Source organism: Lactuca serriola, chromosome 1, assembly GCF_051521515.1.
Source record: "Lactuca serriola cultivar US96UC23 chromosome 1, Lser_US96UC23_V15, whole genome shotgun sequence".
In the NCBI taxonomy this organism is placed as follows: Eukaryota; Viridiplantae; Streptophyta; class Magnoliopsida; order Asterales; family Asteraceae; genus Lactuca; species Lactuca serriola.
The window spans coordinates 20,001,051-20,020,504 of record NC_136408.1 but is presented as its reverse complement, the minus strand read 5'-3'; the positions used below and the strand labels follow the sequence as shown (position 1 = coordinate 20,020,504).

Sequence of the window (19,454 nt, the reverse complement as noted above, 5' to 3'; positions counted from 1 at the left end):
TAGTTTTGATGTTTGGATAAAACATAGACCAACCAAGACCAATTATGTGAAGTGCTATTCTTGATAAGAGTCCACACTAACCCATGAATATTTATTTTTCAAGGAATGGTTCTTGACAAGAAATCTTATATGTCAAGAGTTTAGTGGGAGTCTTAAAGATCTTGAGAAGTTTCAAGAACTAATCAAGAATAAAATCTATTGTTTATCGCTATCAGACGACTTAAGTTTTATAACCTATCGTGTTGACATATTCTTGTTTATGTGCTCATTCCAGTTAAAAGTTGACTATGCATGTGATTTCTATGAGTTATCAATTGTTTTCATAAGGCAAAGCACCTTGATCAGTGAAGGATCATTGATCAGTAAGGGTGAGCTACTCAACAACTTGGAAGACATGATAGGCCCTTGTGCTGCCAAGTGGCAAGAAATTAAGGTTGAAAAAGTTCAGTCCATATGAGTTTGAATATGTCATAGACCTTGTCTTATGATATTAATAGATTCATATGGATAGGAACACATACACCATAAAATCTAAGTGACATGGAGTTTCTCTTCATTTCATGAAAATGAGTGTGAGGAAACACTTCCACTAAGAAGATTTTGAGGAGATAACAATTGTGATATTTGCATTCTCAAATTCGATTATGATTAAGACATCCCTCTTCATAGTTCGAATTGTGAGAAACGGAAAAAGGTCTAAACATTTGAGACTTATTGTTGTAAATTCTAAAATTATTTAGACACGCATGTGGGTCATCTAAGGAAAGGTGTATAAATTTGAGAAGCCTAGATAAAGTCTTATCGAAGCATCTTGTATCAAAAATCCAAACTTTGGTATGAAAGTCAATAAGTATTGATTTCTAGAAGTCCGGCTGATTTCTGGGTACATGTCTAAGTTAGTGGAAGCATAAGTGTTATGCTAATAAGAATGTAATTATTATGCTAGTGGAACCACAATTATTACATTAAGTGTTGCAAGTTAGCAATGTTAATTATAGAAAACAAAAAAGCTTCAATTCGCAAAGTTGCAGAGGTTGAAAAGTTATTTTGCTATTAAAGGAGAGGAACTCATACTTCATTTCAAATCTAAAAGCTTAGATTGAGATTTTAACCAAATTTATTCAAGGATATATATATATATATATATATATATATATATATATATATATATATATATATATATATATATATATATATATGAATACCATGTTGGAATGCTTCAACATTGGAAATTCTACGTATGGAAATATTATAGCAAAATAATGGTCAAGTATCATGTCTTTATGTAAGACATTATGAATCGTATCCCATATGCTTCAGATACAGGAGCGATTGCCTATGCTATAATATTCACGTGTTCTAATTTTCCAAATGCCTAGTGCATTAAGAGGGAAAAGGACTAGAACCGAATATGACTAAAGTGGTTAAACAACTGTCAAGGACAATCTAAGGTTTGCTAAGGATTGATCGCTTGAAGTTGGAAGTATAGTAATGAATGGACCATATTGACATTATTATGAATAGACAAGATTCTAATAATAATGAGTTGTCGTATAGTAAATATGGAAATATTTCCATATTGGGAGTTGGATATTAGGAATCTATGTGTAGGTCAGAAACTTTTATGCAAGAAGGATGTTCAAAGGAATGTACTTTGAATTTGAGACTTCGCTTCCATGGAATTGTTTTGTAACAATCTCCAAAAGGAATACTTTGTAATATCGTTGGCAAAGTATCTGTGAATTTAGTACCATGATATTACAAAAGGTTATATTGCATGATAGTTTAGAATCGACACATTCTAGCAGTGACAATAATTTAGTATTCTTACACTTGCAATAAGGATTTGGAATTGTGCATGCTTGGAGTTTGGTATTCTTACACTTTATTGAACTTTTTTCAATTGATCTATTTCACATAGTAAGGACCATAGATAAACATAATGTGCATGCTTGGAGCATGGGATAACTATTGCTTTAATTCAAGTATTAAGTTAATAAATCGAAATATTATACAATGAATAATGTGTAATCAATATGGTGATTAAATAAAATGTGTTTTATTTATATTCAAAAGTTTTGAAACCATATTGGATTCGATTATTCTTGTGTTTCACTTTGCATGTTTTGACTTCCTGAATAATAAGATTATTCAAACTATCCACAGTCGATCAAACTTTGGAAGTAGGTATTGAGGCTAGACTGTCATGAATGGGTCTGTAGATTGTCTAAAGGTGTTTAGACATAGCACAAGTTTGCTACAGTATTCATGAGTACTCCTATAATAAGATTTGAGTATTGGACTAAACACACGCTCATTTGAATCACTTCATGGATTTTATCATGAGTGATCACGAGATGATAATATCTTATATTCTTGAAACCAAGACATGTGATTTGTAGTTTACAATTCGGTTGCACATTGACATATGTAAACGCACTTGTAACTTGGTGTTATAAAACATATTGTTGTGTGTGATTTGATGAGTAAATAGAGCAAGCACATGAGTGGAAGTTTATCCGTTCCTTTTACCCTAAGAGGGATAAAAGCGATATCTATGGGTCCATCGATGATTTAGTGATGACAACCCTAAGCGCTTGGCCAAGCCTGGACTGATTTGATTTGTTCAATTAGTCAGTCATCATAAATCGGAAATCGGGAAATAACACATGAACAGAGAGAATGATTATAGTCCATGTCTCAGTTCATACGATATCTAGAATGGAGTAATATATGATCCCTTATCTTATGGACGCGTTACTAATAAAATCAGAGTTCGACATTGGTCTTTTGAGATCTATGATTGCCAATCGGATTTTAAATTCGTACTTACAATTATAGTTATTAGACTTATCCAAGTGGGAGACTGTTGGATTATGTGTCTAAGCCCATAACTATAATTGCTATGTACTTGACCCGATACAACATGGTCCATTTGGGTTGTAACACTCTGCAAGACAATTTGATAGGATGGATATTTGAGAAAGAGGTTATTTTTTATTTATTAATATATTATAAGTATAATATATTAATTGAGAAATCATATTATTTGATTAGTATTGATCAAGAATTAATTTGGAATTAATTTAGTGATCAAAAGAGACTAATTAAATTTGCAGGGACTGATTAGGTAAATCAGTAATATTTATAGTTTGGGCTAATGATCCATGTTGATTAGAAATGGACTAAATCTTTATGAGGATCCATGAAGATTTAGTCCATAAGGCTAATAAGTTATTGGATTAAAAGCCCAAGTGACTTAAGGTTTACAAGTTTAAACCTTAAGGATTCCAAACTATAAATATGATCCCTAGCTTGCTAAAATCGGCCCCTATGAGTCTAAGAGAACTATAACCGATTTTATGCCTCCTTACTTCTCTCTCAAATTCCTCCTCTTGTTCTTGGTTTGTTATAAGACATTTGAGGCATCACACTTGAGGTGCTAGGCTCTTGAAAAAACAATGCCTACAAGCTACAATTAAGAGGTATTCTTCTAACTTACTTTTATGATTCATATGTCAAATTGTATGCTAGTTGTAGGTTTCAAGATTTGGAAATTTTTGTTACATGTATAACTAGAGAAAACTTAGATCCAAAGCTATTAGGGTTGTATGTGCACCATATGAGTGTTATAGTACACAAAACTCAATAGGCAAATGGACACTTAGGTGTTGTTTGTTTTTTCTAAGGCAAAATGTATGCAGTCTGCGGACCACATCTGTAGACCTCTGCAGTAGAAGAGGTGGACCAAACGTCTACAGTCTGAAAAAAGAAGACTGTTTGTTTTTTAACATCTGCGGGCTACTAAAATAAACTGAAATCTAAATAAATTGATTTTTTTAAACTTCAAAGTGATTTTTTAATATTTTTATGACTTTGTTATAAATAATTAACGAATCTAGATCAACATTTATTTATTATTGTATAAAAAATAAAAATAAAAATGGTATGAATTGGCGTATATATTTGATAAAAACCAACAACTTGGGTTGCAAAGTTACAACTAAATATTATAATTAGTGATCAAAGAATTTGATACATAAATGGATGGAAATAAACTTTGATTTTTTCAATTAAAACCATTAAAAACGTACCATAAATATTTTCTCGAGAAATTGACGATACTGTATTAAATAATGTTTTATAAAATTTGGCAAAAAAATATAAGAATATATTATGATTTTTTTTCATATTTATATAAACAACTTCAACGACTATTATTGTAATAAATATTTATTTATAAATTTGTCAAAAATATCATGTTTGTATCGTCGAACGTTTTTTTTTAAGTTTTGTAATTTTTTTTTTCAAATTGTTTATCATTAATAAAGTTGGAAAAAATATAAATTTAAAAAAAAACTTAAAAAAATTAAGATATGTATGTTTTTTTAGGCTAGAAGATGTTAGAAGACTCCGATCCATATCTGCGCCAAGAAGAGGGCGCGCACACATTTTTAGGTCTGCAGTCTTAAAAAAAAACAAACGGTATGTGAAGGCTAATGTATGTGCGTGGTCTGTGCGGCGCAGACAGAAGAGGTCACGCAGATCTGCAGACAAAAAACAAACACTACCTTACTAGTAACAAAAAGCCTACCCTTGAAACTATGTGGCTTGAAACAATATGTATACATCTTTCATCTTTCTCCTTGTTTCTATACCATTAAATTCCTTCTACATTTTGTGAGTAAATTGTAAGTCTCTATACAGGTCCATTTTTTAACAATGTGTATCTTTCAAACAAACTTCATTCCAAACTTCTCCTGCTCATGCAATGAAGAAGGAATCAATATCAAATTCAAGAAGCATCCTAATATTATCTCCAAAACCTTTTGTTCTTCACAAAGCTTCCCTTTTCCGAAACTTTCATGCTCTTTCCACCATGCATGTTGGGAAACGAAGCTTATTGTAGTCCAAGATAAGACATAACAAATCCAACAGTTGTCTGAGACGACATTTTCATATGATAATGAAATGAAGGTATGATGTTTTTATCTGGTTTACCTTTTTGTTGATAATTAACTACCTATAGCTAACTCATTTATCATTGAATAGCAGACCAAGGGAAACCTACATTCAGCTAGGAAGAAACCTTGTTTACAATTAAGTTTAAAACATCATCTTTACGAGTTCCCTAGTAGATTATCAGAAGAAATGGTAAAATGTATGGACGTTGCATACCTGATTCGAAAACAATACTCGTGAGGTGTTATTTCTTCTTCTTCCTCTTCCATAACTTCAGTAACAAGATCAAAATTGTCTTAATTTGTTTGTTTATTTGTTCTTACCAACTTTTCTATTCAAGTTCCTATCAAGATGTAGCTATGAGAGCTTTCTACAATTGCAGATTTCATAGATTTCAGGTAAATTCTCACATAATATCAAAACGTTTATATAGAAAAATGATGATGAATAAATAGATTTGATGATATAAATGATGCCAAATAGTGATGATTTTCATTGCAAATGATTTGTTAGGGTGGAAAGATTTCTTAACGATGTTAGAGTCTTGGTACATGATGAAGACACCAATTATGTAGCTTTAATAAGATCATTAATAAGTAATTGATTTCTTGATATAGTTAATGGCTTTAATCAGAGCAATTTGATGAATGGATGAAATCACATGTGAATTACATGTGACTCACATGTAATTCATATGTAAATCATACGTGAATCACATATGAATTACATGTAATTTACATATGAATCACATATGTGTAACATCCCAAAATTTCAAGGTAAAAATTTCATTTTTTTAACATAATCAAAACACCCATTTATATTTTAAACAAACATTTAAAATTATTTCTTAATAAATCAGTTATCAGCGTATAATCCCAAAATCACGAAGTTGGAGAAAACATGGGTGTATGCGATGCGATCAAGCCAGGCCTTTCCCTTTCGAACCAGAAGTACTTGAAACCATAAAAATAAACTGTAAGCACAAAGCTTAGTGAGTTCCCTAAAATACCACATACCAAACATATAACTGTGTCTAGCCCTGGAGCATATTCCAACCCAATAAGCAAGTATAGGCCCCGTCCTAGGGTATATTTCAACCTGATCATATGATAGTGGGCCCCGCCCTGGGGTATATTTCAACCTGATCATACGATAGTGGGCCCCGCCTTGGGGTATATTTCAACCCGATTATATGATAGTGGGTCCCACCCTGGGGTATATTTCAACCCGATCATACGATAGTGGGCCCCGCCCTGGGGTATATTTCAACCCAAACATGCCATAATAGGCCCCGCCATCATACAAACACAAATATATATGACAGACAACAACTAGCATTCTACATATCTGAATAATGGGCCGACATTGGTGCCTTCGAACCATGGATACAGGGAGGAGACTCGCCTCAGACAGCTGAAACCCACAGATAAACCTCTTACTGCAGATCCACTAAAATCCCCACGCTATCAATCACAAAATAACATCCAATCAATAATTGGATCCCGACTCGCACTAACAGTCCAAATTAGGGTAAAAGACCTTTTTACCCTTTCCCGTACTTGACTCAAGGCCAAGGCCCAATCCAATGGTACAAAAAGCCTAAAATCTAAAATAATCACCCAAAGCCCAAATGTAGACCAATTTTCCAAATTAGGCAAATCCCTTTCATGGGCCTTCACCCAAAAAAGTCCAATAAAATCTCAACATCCCAATAATAAAATTTAGATGGCCTAAAGAGGCCCAAGACAACCAAAGACCAACATGGACCAAAACCGAGAGCCCAAAACGACCTAATCCTAACCTGATGAGTACGTGGGGCGTACTCAGCTTGTACACTTAGTGTGCACGCTAAAGGGCTTGTACGCACATCGTACATGCTTGTACGTCCCACATACTCACCAACTTGGCCAATTTTTCCAATTTCAGCTATTAATCGATTAAGACTTCGACCCAAACTCAGCTCTGACTTCCTTAAGGTGGTTAATCACATAAAGTTGCCAACTTTATGTGCATGCACGACTTAATGGGGCTCTAGAGCTCAAAAGAGCTTAATAACTGACTTAATACATACATGCGACCAAAACCACCAAAAAGTTTGCACCTTTATGCTCAAGAAACCCTTAATGTGTCCAGATCTACAAGGATAAGCTCCAAAAACGACCTTAGCTCACAACCACCAACCAAAGGAACCCAAAATGACAAAAAAAACAAGCCAACGAATAGATCTATGAAATAAGATGACAAGCTTTGAACTTCATACCTCACAAGCCACGAAATAAAGGTGCGTAAGCTGGATCTCAAGGCTCTCGTCCAAAGAATGAGTCTTCAAGCTTCTTCTTCTACCACTTCAAGATGCATAACACCCACCAAAAGCTTCTCAAGAGCTCAAAAGTACCATACAAAGGCCAAGGAATGAATTAGGGTTTTCAAGGGTATGGAGGTTGGTTAAACAAGGCAAAAAAAAAAAGAGGCTATCTTATGGTTTATATAGGGTACAACCCTTAAAATTAGGGTTTTTACACTACTCACGTATGCTAAGCGTACTCCACGTATGCCCAGTGTACGTGGATGAGCTCCGCAGCCAGCCTTCATGAGTATGCCCAGCGTACTCCAACTTTCCCAAAGTTGACCATTTAGCCCCCCAGGGACCAATTCTGCAAACAATATATCCCCCAAATGGTCTAAACCGAAATGTGCAATAAATCGACTGTTATAATATGATTCACAAGTAAATCACGTATGAATTACATGTGATTACATGTGTTTCACATGCAAATCACATGTGATTCAGATGTAAGTCATAAGTGAATCACATATGAATCACATGTGATTCACATGTAAATTACAAGTGAATCACATATGGATTTTTTCTATATGCACACATGCATTTTGTGTGAGTGTTCTTCGTTAATTTTTATTTTATTTTTCTAGTGATTTTCACATTTGAATCTTAAAAGATATAATCACATGTGAATATCACATTATATTATTACATGTGAATCTTACATGATATAATCACATGTAAATCTTACATGATATATACAAATGCATTTTTATGAATATTCTTGCATTAATCATTTTTTTTATTTTGTTGTAGATTTGGAAAATTTTGTGGAAAATATTGAAGAGGTAAAAAGTGATAAATTGAAGAAAATATCGAAATCTTGACACGAAGACATGAAAACACTTTGAAAGTTTATAACATTTTTTGTTTTCTTATATTTTATTTTTACCGAATAAAATATTTATACTATTGTGTTATAGATTAGTAATACAAATAGATTTTTTTTTTATGATTTACTTATGGATGTTATAGTATAAGAAAGTACATATATGTACTTGAAAAAAATATGCATATATGCACATAAAAAGTTGATTTTTTTGGTTAAAAAATTAAAGTTTTTATTTAAATATTTCAGTTTTTTTAATTACTGATTTTTAAAAATTTACTGTTTTTAAAAAAATTGCAGTTTTTTTATAAAAATAATCAATTTAAAAAAATCATATTTTCTAAAAAAATTTAAAAATCTGCATTTTTTAAAAAAATAAAAAATTATTATCTTTTTAAAAAAAATCGAAAATTTAATTTACTATGTTAATCTTTAGGCTTTTTTATTAATATTTCTAATAACACAAAAAATTAAATATTGAATGAGATTGGTAAGATAACGATCATGTCTTTAATGAGTTAATTTGATCTAGCGCTCCACCTTTAGTTCTCAGGTTCTCGAGAGAACTATGAGTTTTCAACGGATCTCATATATATATATATATATATATATATATAATCTTTTTTAATATGTATTTAAACAAATGTAGTTGAGTTATAGAGCGGTTTAATTATTTGTAGAGTTGCATACCTTTTGGACATAACAATTATTGGTGTGTTTGTAAAAGGATCAGCGGATGCCCTCAAGCACGTGCCTACCACCAACTTTTTTACAACTCTACTATACACCTACACTTAAAGAAACAAAAGCATTTTAGGAAGCTTCTAAGGAAGCTTATAATTTGATGGTATATTAAATTAAAAATAACATATTTTAATATAAATGGTTTATTATAAAAAGAATGTTTTGAGTAGTCATGCTTTCTTCAACAGACCTTTTGGTACCTTTGTCCACAATAGGCGAAAGTGTCTAGTATGTAACTTGTTCTGGTGGTCGAATTGAGAATTTATAAGTGATGCCTAAGACTAAAGTCGTGACATCACCTTCATTGTTGGTTTCACATATAAGATCAAGTGATAGAGACGCCCAAAAGTACCATTTATCCTTTTTTTTTTTTTTTTCAAAATGTGAGTATGATTAAAATTTCTCTGGTTTAATTTCAAAGCATCGTATTAGTTAAGAAAAATAAAATACATTTAAATTATTACTTCGTATTTGGCGGAGACGTGGGTCTATTTTTGCAATAAAAAAAATCAGTAGCTCTTTATAGTTGACAGTATTGAATTAAATATGTTTTCTTTTTATTTTATACAAACTGTAACGTATCTTCTGATATAATGTAAACTATTTGGCAAATTTCTATGATATTGTGATTGTTAATCGGTAAGTTCTAAACGAACGAAAGAATTTCCACTTTCCATTACCAAAGTGAAAGAAAGTAATGGGCTAAAACAAAAATAATTGTTAGAATAGAACTTGTCAAAGACACATAAATAATCTTCACTACTTAAATTAGAGTAAATTACATAAATGATCAGTCCATATATGGTTGACGAAATTAGGTGGTTAATTTTGAGTTGCATTTCGACCTTTGTCTCTATAATTGACCGAACAATGTAACATAACTACATTACCGTTTTCCAATTTCTTTTAGCATTTTTTTTTACTGGTTTTCATCCTTCAAATGACTAATTTTGTTCATTCTATATGGTTTTACGATCAAACCATAATACAAACACATAAACTATGATATAAAAGAATCACGAGTAGACGAGAATTGCAAGTACATTGATATTTCATGTAAAATTAAATTATGTTATAATTACATGTAAAATATGGTATCTATCTAAAACGACAGTTGATACAAACTACAACTTTATTATGTGCATTTAACTTTATTTAATATTTTATATTGCCATGGAATAGATGTCCACTATACATTTGCAAAAACACCGTCGTCCAAGTTGTAAAACATTTTTTAACTTTCCATGTAGTTTAATTTGTGTAGTTCCAATAAGATTTTGATAATTTAAAAACTTTGATTTATATATAGAACAAGCACAGCTTTGGTTGGATGAATTTGATCTATTGAAAATATTGTATGCATGATACAACACATGGAGAAAATGTCCTTGAGAGCTTCCTAAAAAAATCAGCTTTAAATTAAAACACGGGGAATCGGACCGAATGGTAATGGAACTGAACATAAATGTAATTGCAATCCCAAAAAGATGAAACAAGTATCAGCATCAAATATAGCCCTAAAAAACTTGTCTGGTGTGGGTCCTTTGTAACAAAGGCAAGTACCAGATACATAAACCCTAGAAAGAAATGCATATGGGATTGTGAAAAACATTCAAGTCCTGAAAATATTATTGCAAAACCGTCTACATACAACCACAAAAACAGAAGGGCATGGCTTCGTGACAAAACCAAGCAAAGTTGAACAAATTCCAACATCAACAAACATCAAGCGAAAAACAAAAATAAGTACTGTATTATTAAATCTGAATATTATAATAACCAACCACCTAGGCATGAATGTTCAATACTAGTAAAATACCAGCCAGCATACCATACCATACCATACCTTTTACTTGACACTAGCTGTGTATCCTTCCTCCTTGCCAATTGCCAATATAATGATGTTGAGTAAGACCCCACCCTCAACCTCTAGAGAGAGACTAATAAATCCATAACAACAAAATCTACTCTGTTGTGGGCTTCCTGATAATATATATTATATATATAGCAGCAACAACTCTACTTGGGAATCCAGACACATTTAAACTGCAAAACAAGTCAACATTAATTAATATCAAACTCTGTCACTTTTGCATGCCAAGCTTAAAAAGGATGGAAGTTGATCGAGACAAGGGCATAGCCATATAGAACTACAGAAGATGAAGGGGTGTTTAGTTTGTAGAATGTATCTGTCAAAAGAAATACACGTTTGGTTCGCAGGAAATGGATGGAATTTAATCACAGATACAATGATGAAAAAATGGAGCAATGTATTGGTGTCTTGATGGGTTTATGAGAGGGCAATTTGATCTTTTAAAGAAAATATTAACGGGTTTGCAGTTCTTATCAACCACTACTAGAAATAATGAAATCCCTCAAAAATGGATTTTTAAAGGAATCTCTTGGATTGGAACTGCTCAATTCCATGTTCATTTGGCAACCAAACATGCCACTGAACGGAATTTGAGATTCAACTGGAATACAGGAACCAAACACGTAAACTTAAAACTTGCTCTCAGTAGATAATAAAATAAATAGCAAAGGTAAGGTTTTTGTATTGCCATAAACTTATCTCATGTTATCAATGTCATTCAAGACAAAATTGAGGACTGATTCTAAGTTTCTACACAAATGGAATCCAGTAATTACAATCACGCCCTCACTATGAAACCCATGTAGCAAGACATACAAGGACCACGAGAAATAACAGTTATAATTGCAAGCGCAAATTAAAAAGGGAAAAGAATCAAAACAGGCGCAAAGTGGTTTTGGTTGTCTTTAGCAAAAGGGTTAAATGCAAGAAATAGCAACATACCTTTATTAATGTGTTTATCATAGCATCTTACTTTCATTTTTCTTCCTATTACAGCACTGTACTTCAGAAAATCGATCCAATTATAATAACGTCCGCATTCATATACACAAAGCATTTTCAGTTTCACTAGATGTTTTAAAGTCTAAGAGTATATCCTAATAGGAAAAAAGATTTTCCAAATAGAAGAAAGTACAACACTGTAATAGAGATAAATGGAAGTAGGATGCTATATGGAAAGAGTAATACCTGAAGAAGAGAGGCTGGCAAGATTGTCAGGGAAAGTTTTGAAATCATCTGATCTGAGCTGGAGAACACAATAAACCAGAAGCATCTGATCCCACCACCGCAAGGTCACAAACAGTACAAAGCTGCCCTTCCTGAGAAACAACAAAGTGGGAACTACAGTATGGACACAACACATCCTTCTGCCCCCTGTATATCGGGACATAAGTGGCCCCACAAACAACAAACGGATTTCTAAAATCATAGTTCAACTGTGTGGAATCCTTCATGTTCCTCTCAGCAGCCTGCATAACCGAACGGGCAGTTTTTGTCTGGTTTTCAGCAGTTGGGTTGGTCTCCAAGAGCCTCCTTGCAAAGTTGGAAGCAGTAATGAGATTACCCGCCTTGTAGCACACAGTCATAGCATTCATCAGTGCAAGTCTTAGATGTGGGAGCTGAAGGTTACAGTGAGTGAAGTATGCAGCTAGCTCCTGTTGGCGAATAGGGTTGTCTTTTAACTCTCTCCTTTTGAGTTCCATTTGTAGACCAAGAACATACTCTTTAACTATAATGATCAATTCTTTCACTTCATCAACTTCTCGCCTTGACTCGACAACAATCAGGGGAATGGTATGGAGAATACCCAGGAAAAGACGCAAGGCTTCAGTGAATTTACCAGTAGTAGTGGCTTTGTAGCCAGCTTTGAGTTTTTCTTCTAACTGAGAGAAATTGAACACGAGTGCAGGTGGGGCCCGGACATTAGGGCTTGCTGACTCACTCCAGCCACGCTCGATGGCCAATGAGATCAATGGAGCCGAAGAGAAAGCACGCAGGAAAGTATGACTCCCCATGTGAAGATCAAGAAACAATGATTTCAACGGTGTGAAGTTCTTTATGCCAAGCTGGCGGCTGAGCAACCGCATGGCGGTGTCGAAGTTTCCGGCCGCCGCGTGTTCAGCTGCGAGAGATGATTTCTGGACCCAAATCTGGCTGACGGGCATACCGGCGGTGGGGGCCACAAACACAGAAGAACGGGTGGCAGAGGAGGCGGCTTTCGGGGTTTCAATGTCTGGAAGTATAAGGTCTTCAAGACCCCAACCACCCTCTTCATTTTCTTCAGGTGCCTCGTCATCATCCAACACCACAGTGACATCACCATTCTGAATGTTCTCTTCATCCCCAATCTCCAAACCATCGCCCCAATCAGCATCAGCAGCATCTTCATATTCTTCATTTCCACCCCTTCCAACATTATCAAGACCACCCTCAAAGATTCCTTTCATGACCCTTAGTAACGGCCAGTCACCGCCACATAGGACGGGGGTCGGGGGCATCAAAAGTTGACTAGACCTGCCACTTGGCAAAGAAGGGACATTACCTTCAAGTTTGACAGCAAGTTCCTCTACGATATCAGTCAACCCATGGGTCTGAGCTGTAGCATATGCTAGTGGTAAATGACCCGCATTTATCAAAATCTTGATTCTTTCTTGAACATCACCCAAGTACAACGCGTTATGGAATTGTCCCATAACGTCATTTTTCACCTCAGCGATTTTCATCATTTTGGACAATTTATCCAAGTTTCCTGTTATTAAATACAAGAAAGACAGCCTCTCGAAGTTTTTCGTCCTTTGGTATGCATACTCAACAATTCCAGAATTGCCCTGACGAAGGGCCTCAACACCCAATCTATACCAGTGATCTTTCTCATCAATCTCTTTAGCAGAAGCAACAGCTATCTGAATGTTTCCACTTTCAAGTGCTAAATTGAAACGGGTTCTTTCATCTTTCACGAAATGAAGGGCGACTTCTGGGAAACCTTTTTGTTGAAGGTAAGCAATCATGGCTTGCCCACATAGCTCTGAGTTCCTTATCATGCTCATCACATGATCGTACCTCTTTTTCAGAAGAGACAGCTTGAAGATATATTCAGTAGAATCAATAACTATCGGGCGGTTTTTCCCATCTCGATCCAAGCAAAAGATTGTGTTCCCAAATATTTTTGTGATGTAAACAGGAACATCAAGAGTCCTAATGATTCCACTGTCTCCATTAGGCAAACAGTACTTGATATGGGTTAGTGTTGTGTATATGAAAACACCATTATCATCCCATGAACCACTCTTGACACGGATTGTTTCATGAAGGGTGCACCGGTGAGCAAGTTTCTTATCAGCTATTATAATCGAATGTTTGCTAAGTAAAGCAACACTCTCCATGTCGTTTGACCAAACAACATACCTTACAAAAGATGTTTGAAGGTCCCCAAGAACCAGTCTCTGTTGAAGGTCAAAGATGAACACTCTATCTTCTGCCCTGCAAAGTAGGTTGCCTGTACCTGCATAGAATATAGCATCAGTGACAACAGGAAGGGCGCTTTTCTTCACGATTTCATTCTTCAAGTTCTTGACTAACACTTGATTGGTGCTTTTTTCAAGAACTGCAAATCTGTTGCGAGCTACAAAAACTGCAGACCCCCCGACACCACGTTTTGCCTCTTGAACTGTATCGCCTCGACTGAAACTATCTTTAGGAACAATGTAGAGTTCGTAGGACCCGCCATCTACTTCTGAGCATATAAGAATCGCGTTTTCTGTAGGGCTGTAAGAGAGGGTTCTAGGGCCCTGGTTTAAGGTGGTAGAACCAGGCCTACGGATTGGCAGGATTTGAGTGTCTTTTTGAGTAGAGTATTCATAGAACCGAAGAAAACGGTCTTTTATGAAGTAGAGGGAATCACCACTAACAGAGAAAGCAGGGCGTTCTCTTTCCAGCTTGAAAACAATCATGCCACTATCATGGCCAGCTGCTAGAAGATTCATTTCAGGATGACAGCCGAGTATCCAGAACCTGTCATGTTCCCTGCGGAATGTTTGAAGGCCGGTTCTTTTTGTAGCATCCCAAACACGTATGCTTTTGTCCTCTGAGTTTGATACTATGATGTCTTGTCTTGCATGGAAAAGAACACATGATACATTGTTCATGTGACCTCTCAATGTGTCTACTTCCCAAGCTTTGGTATCTGAAAGATAAAGTTGATAAGTGAGATTTGTGATCCCGAAGTATCTTGATGATAATGTATGACACAAGAAGAGATGGAAATTTAAAGCATATTAACAAATGAACTACCCTGTAAAGACACCATACCATTCATGCGCCAGATCTTGACTTGGCGATCATCAGCTCCAGAAACAATAAGAGGAAGAGTGGGATGGAATGATGCCCAATTGACTCCACGATCATGGCCCTCCAAGACATACTTCACAACAGCATCAACTCCTCCAAAGAAATCTGTATTCATTTGACTGAGGCGGAGGATATCATCAGCAGGGGAAACTGTTTTCTTTTTCAGAGCACCAATGTCCCAAACTCGAACAGTCTGATCTAATGATGCCGACACAACAAGGTCCTCTTTGGGATGGAACAATGCACACATTACATAATGGTTGTGTCCAGTCAAAACAGAAATACAAGTACGGGATTGCCAGTTCCATATCCGGATAGTTTGATCATCACTAGCACTAACAATCCAGGGGTTCTCATGGTGAAATTGAACAGTCCGGATATAATCAAGATGGCCAAGAAGCGTGAATAAACACCGATGCAGTTTGTAGTTCCATACTTTGATCTTGTAATCATCGCCTGCATATACAAAAAGAATGCCTAAATATTCTTACACACATACATAAGGCTACGAACTAACCAGTATAAAGAAGACCTAAGCATAAGTGTAATATGCACAGAGAAAACAGAACAAGATGGTTCTGACTTTCCAAGATAGCTTAACTTCCGTAATAAACAGCAATTGCTAATATGCATTGCATCAAATCTAATGTACATGACCAGATCCAAATCATTTCCATGTTACTCTGAATTTAAACATTGCAACAAAACAGTTTCATGTGTCCCAAATCGCACAGATGTGAAGTTCAGATCATCATTACTAGAGCACAGGCTCAGACAGATTTCCATAGCTTTAAACTGGCGGACTAATGGTTATGGACAGATCAGTTCCATGAACACAAAAGGCTCTGAATCTACTAAATAGAGATAATGTACCACACAAATAACAAGCTTCTAATAGATCATCATTACCTAACATTATATCCTGAATATATCAGCTAATCAATAAAAAAACCTTAGATTCGGAAGCATTTCAAGTATATCAATGCAATTGAAATCCAACAAACCTCCCGAAACGAACAGAGGCTGTGATTGATGAAAGTGTACGCCACGAACAGGGCCATCATGCTCGTCAAAACGATCAATGAGAGTGCCCATCCTGTAATCCCATAGCTGGATCACACCACTGTGAAGACTAGCCAAGATCCATGGCCTTTTGCTGTGGAAACTCAGACCTTTAACTCTATTACTCTTCGTCTCAAACTTCGTCAACATCTTCGCTCCGTTTCGTCCCCAACCTCTAATCAATCGATTAAACAAATCAAGTAACTCACAATTCAATCGTATCGCAACTTCATAAACAACAAAAAAGAAACCTAGATTCTGTAGGTGCGTGATAATTACCTTAGATCTGAGAATTAAATGCTGCTAATTCGATAAATGATTCGATCGATCGATCCGATGTGATGTTAAAGAGTAGTATACTTGTGATCAGAAGGCATTTGGGAGAGGAGAGGCAGAGAAAGAGTTGCCCGGGATCGATCCACTGTGTGTTAAAAACAGTGTGTTAGATCTGAGAGGATGTGAAGATCGGTTTTGTAAAATAAACATGACCATGGCCCATCGGTGCGGTGCGTGTACGGTAATTGTCCAAAGGAAGAAGTAATAAGAAAAACAAATATTATACGGTGATAGATCTACAAATTCCAAATATTAAAAATGACTTAAAATAAAGTATTATAAAATACAAAAAATGACTATTAAATTTTATATATATATATATATATATATTACTATTGAACTATAGTTTTTATATACATATGATTCTTACATTTTTATCTTTTGATCAAAAAATAAAATATCATTGTATTTGTGATAATAATAAGCTACATGTTGATGTGGATTTTATTATTTGCTATATACTTATATACCATTAAACATTTTGACAAATAAATTTTATAAACGTGTTTTTTCAAAATAGACTTTGTCAAAAGATAAGGTTTTTTTTAAAGATTAAAACCCTTTTTTTCTTTTTTTTAGGACAAATTGAATTACAAAATATCTTACTTATCATCATACAATAAGTGGGATGGAAAACGGACAAATTGTGTCGTTAAGCCTTTTTGTATGGTAAATTCAATTATTTTGAAGACTACATACATATATCTAGAGGATATAGCATTGTTATGTATGAATGTACTCTATTAAGAAGCTTCACCGCATCCGGCGCAAGAAAACCGAACGTATCAAATGCAAGAACACGTGTTGATTTTTTCATGCACAATTTCTCATGTTTAGTGACCTTGCCTAAAGCAGTTTTTAAAGCAATTTGTCCCGCTGTGAAACCCCCGGCCCTCAAGGTCCACACATGTGTGTTTTTCCCCAACCCATCCAAAAATCAAAATATCAGACGGTTTAATGGTTGACCTTCCGTCTGCCAGGTTAGTTAAGAAATTTAAATGAGTTTCTTTCTTGGCGGAAACCCCAACACGCTTAAATATATCAAACAAAACATCTTTGGGCATATTGTGTCTGTATTTTGAACCCCGGGAGTTCTTTACGATAAATTGCATGCTCTCTAAAGATAAGTTAAAATGATATTTAACAATAATCGATATGTATGTGCTTCATTCGTTGACGTTGAATAAGATTTATCGAGATATATACCACAAACGTTGTCACAGTAAACAATGGTGACATTAAATAGAGGACAGTAAAGATCACGTAAATGTTTTTGAAGTCAACATGTTTCGAAAATTGCATTAGCAACACCCAAATATTCAACCTTGGCACTAGAACGAGAAATAGTCGCTTGTCGCTTGGATGACCAAGAAACAATCGTTGGGCAAATGCAATATTTATTAGTTGAATGTGTGGAGGTAGGGCACCTCGCAATCAATACCAGAGTATGCGATTAAGTTGGAGGTGGTCTATGGGTGGAGCTGAAGACCATAGTCAATAGTACCTCGAATGTAGTAATAATAAATAAACCATGAGAATTAATCTCTAACTTTGTTCACAATATCTTATTTGTGCAGTACTCATTACAACTTAATGTTTATTAAACTATCGATGTTGGAATCAATTTTAACTTCTTAAGCTTGAATCATAGCTACAACCGCAAATAAATGCAAGAAAACATCTTAACAAGAAAAATGTAATGTCCATAAATTTTGCGCCAAATTTAAACTTTTTCAATCATAAATAAAAATCAAATAGCATCGTTTACAAAAATGTTTTCAAATCAATATCCATCAGAGTGTCCCAAAATCATAACATAAGGATGAGGAGCGATACGGTCACGCATTCGCATTGCCATGATCTCCTGAAGTACCTGAAACAATAAACTGAAAACTGTAAGCCCGAGGGCTTAGTGAGCTACCCCCAAAATACCAATACCACACTGACAATTCCATATCAGTAACAATCAATCAATCAACATGCATACTAGGCCATCGGCCTGACTGGACCGCCCTACTGGGCCTACAGTCTATCTGAATCTATCACGAGCCTTCGATGCAACGCTCGCGTTTCCAAGCTAGGAATTAGCATTGATGTAATAGTCTAGGTTAACCCTTGTAACTCTTTTTGAAACGTTAATGATAAAATATTTGAGTATTATGTGGATTATGTGAATTATGTGTTTATTTTCTTAATTATTATAATTTAATGAATTAAGAATAAAATAAGCGTCAAAATTAAAGTGTGAGATAAGCCCTATATCTTTGCATTAAGATGTAGTGGTTGAAACAAGGATTTCGGATATATATAAAGAATGCCGAAATCCGAGTTATAACGAAGAAGTTATGACCTGTCAAAGTTTCGCGACAGAACCGGCAACGCTGAATGACGTAAAAAGTGAAATTTACGTTAGAGCGATATTTAGCCTTAGTGATCTAAACGAAAGTTGTAGAGTTTGTTAAACCGAGAGTGTTCATAAAAAGAACGCCCAAATCTGACTTCGTATGAGGAAGTTATGATTTTTCGAAGTTTCGACTTAGCGGTATGCAGCCCGAATACTCGATTTGAGATCGAGCGGTTTATAGCCAAAACAATTTAAACGAGAATCGAAGATCTCGTCGATAGTAGTCTATCGGTAAAAAGACAAATGAAAATGGACGTCAGATGAAGAAGTTATGAATTTCTAACGGAGTTTTCCTGTCCCGGCCTACTAAAAATAATATAATAAAAATAAAGTCAAAATTAGTCAACGGAGTCTAAACGAGAGTTGTAGAGCATAATCTCACCTACGCGTGGATATAAAGAACATCAAAAACGAAGCTCGTATGCGAAAGTTATGAATTTCTGAAGTTCGGGGCGTGAACCCCAAGGCTGTGTCAGAGCTCACGAGGTGAATATTAGAAACTCACCAGGTGAGCCAGTTCACGTCTTCACGAGGTGAATATTAGAAACTCACGAGG

General features: G+C 35.0%; 1 protein-coding gene across 1 annotated transcript; it reads right to left on the bottom strand.

The window, feature by feature from the left end:
* Nucleotides 1-10,475: 10,475 nt before the first annotated feature.
* On the bottom strand, nucleotides 10,476-16,655 carry LOC145067140 (coatomer subunit alpha-1-like). Its single transcript, XM_079014356.1, has 5 exons — nucleotides 16,438-16,655; nucleotides 16,101-16,333; nucleotides 15,058-15,552; nucleotides 11,938-14,932; nucleotides 10,476-10,922 (listed from the first exon to the last, which is right to left on the bottom strand). Exons 2-4 carry the CDS (start codon nucleotides 16,306-16,308, stop codon nucleotides 11,982-11,984), a joined length of 3,654 nt encoding a protein of 1,217 aa, XP_078870482.1. The 5' UTR covers nucleotides 16,309-16,333; nucleotides 16,438-16,655; the 3' UTR covers nucleotides 10,476-10,922; nucleotides 11,938-11,981.
* Nucleotides 16,656-19,454: the final 2,799 nt, after the last annotated feature.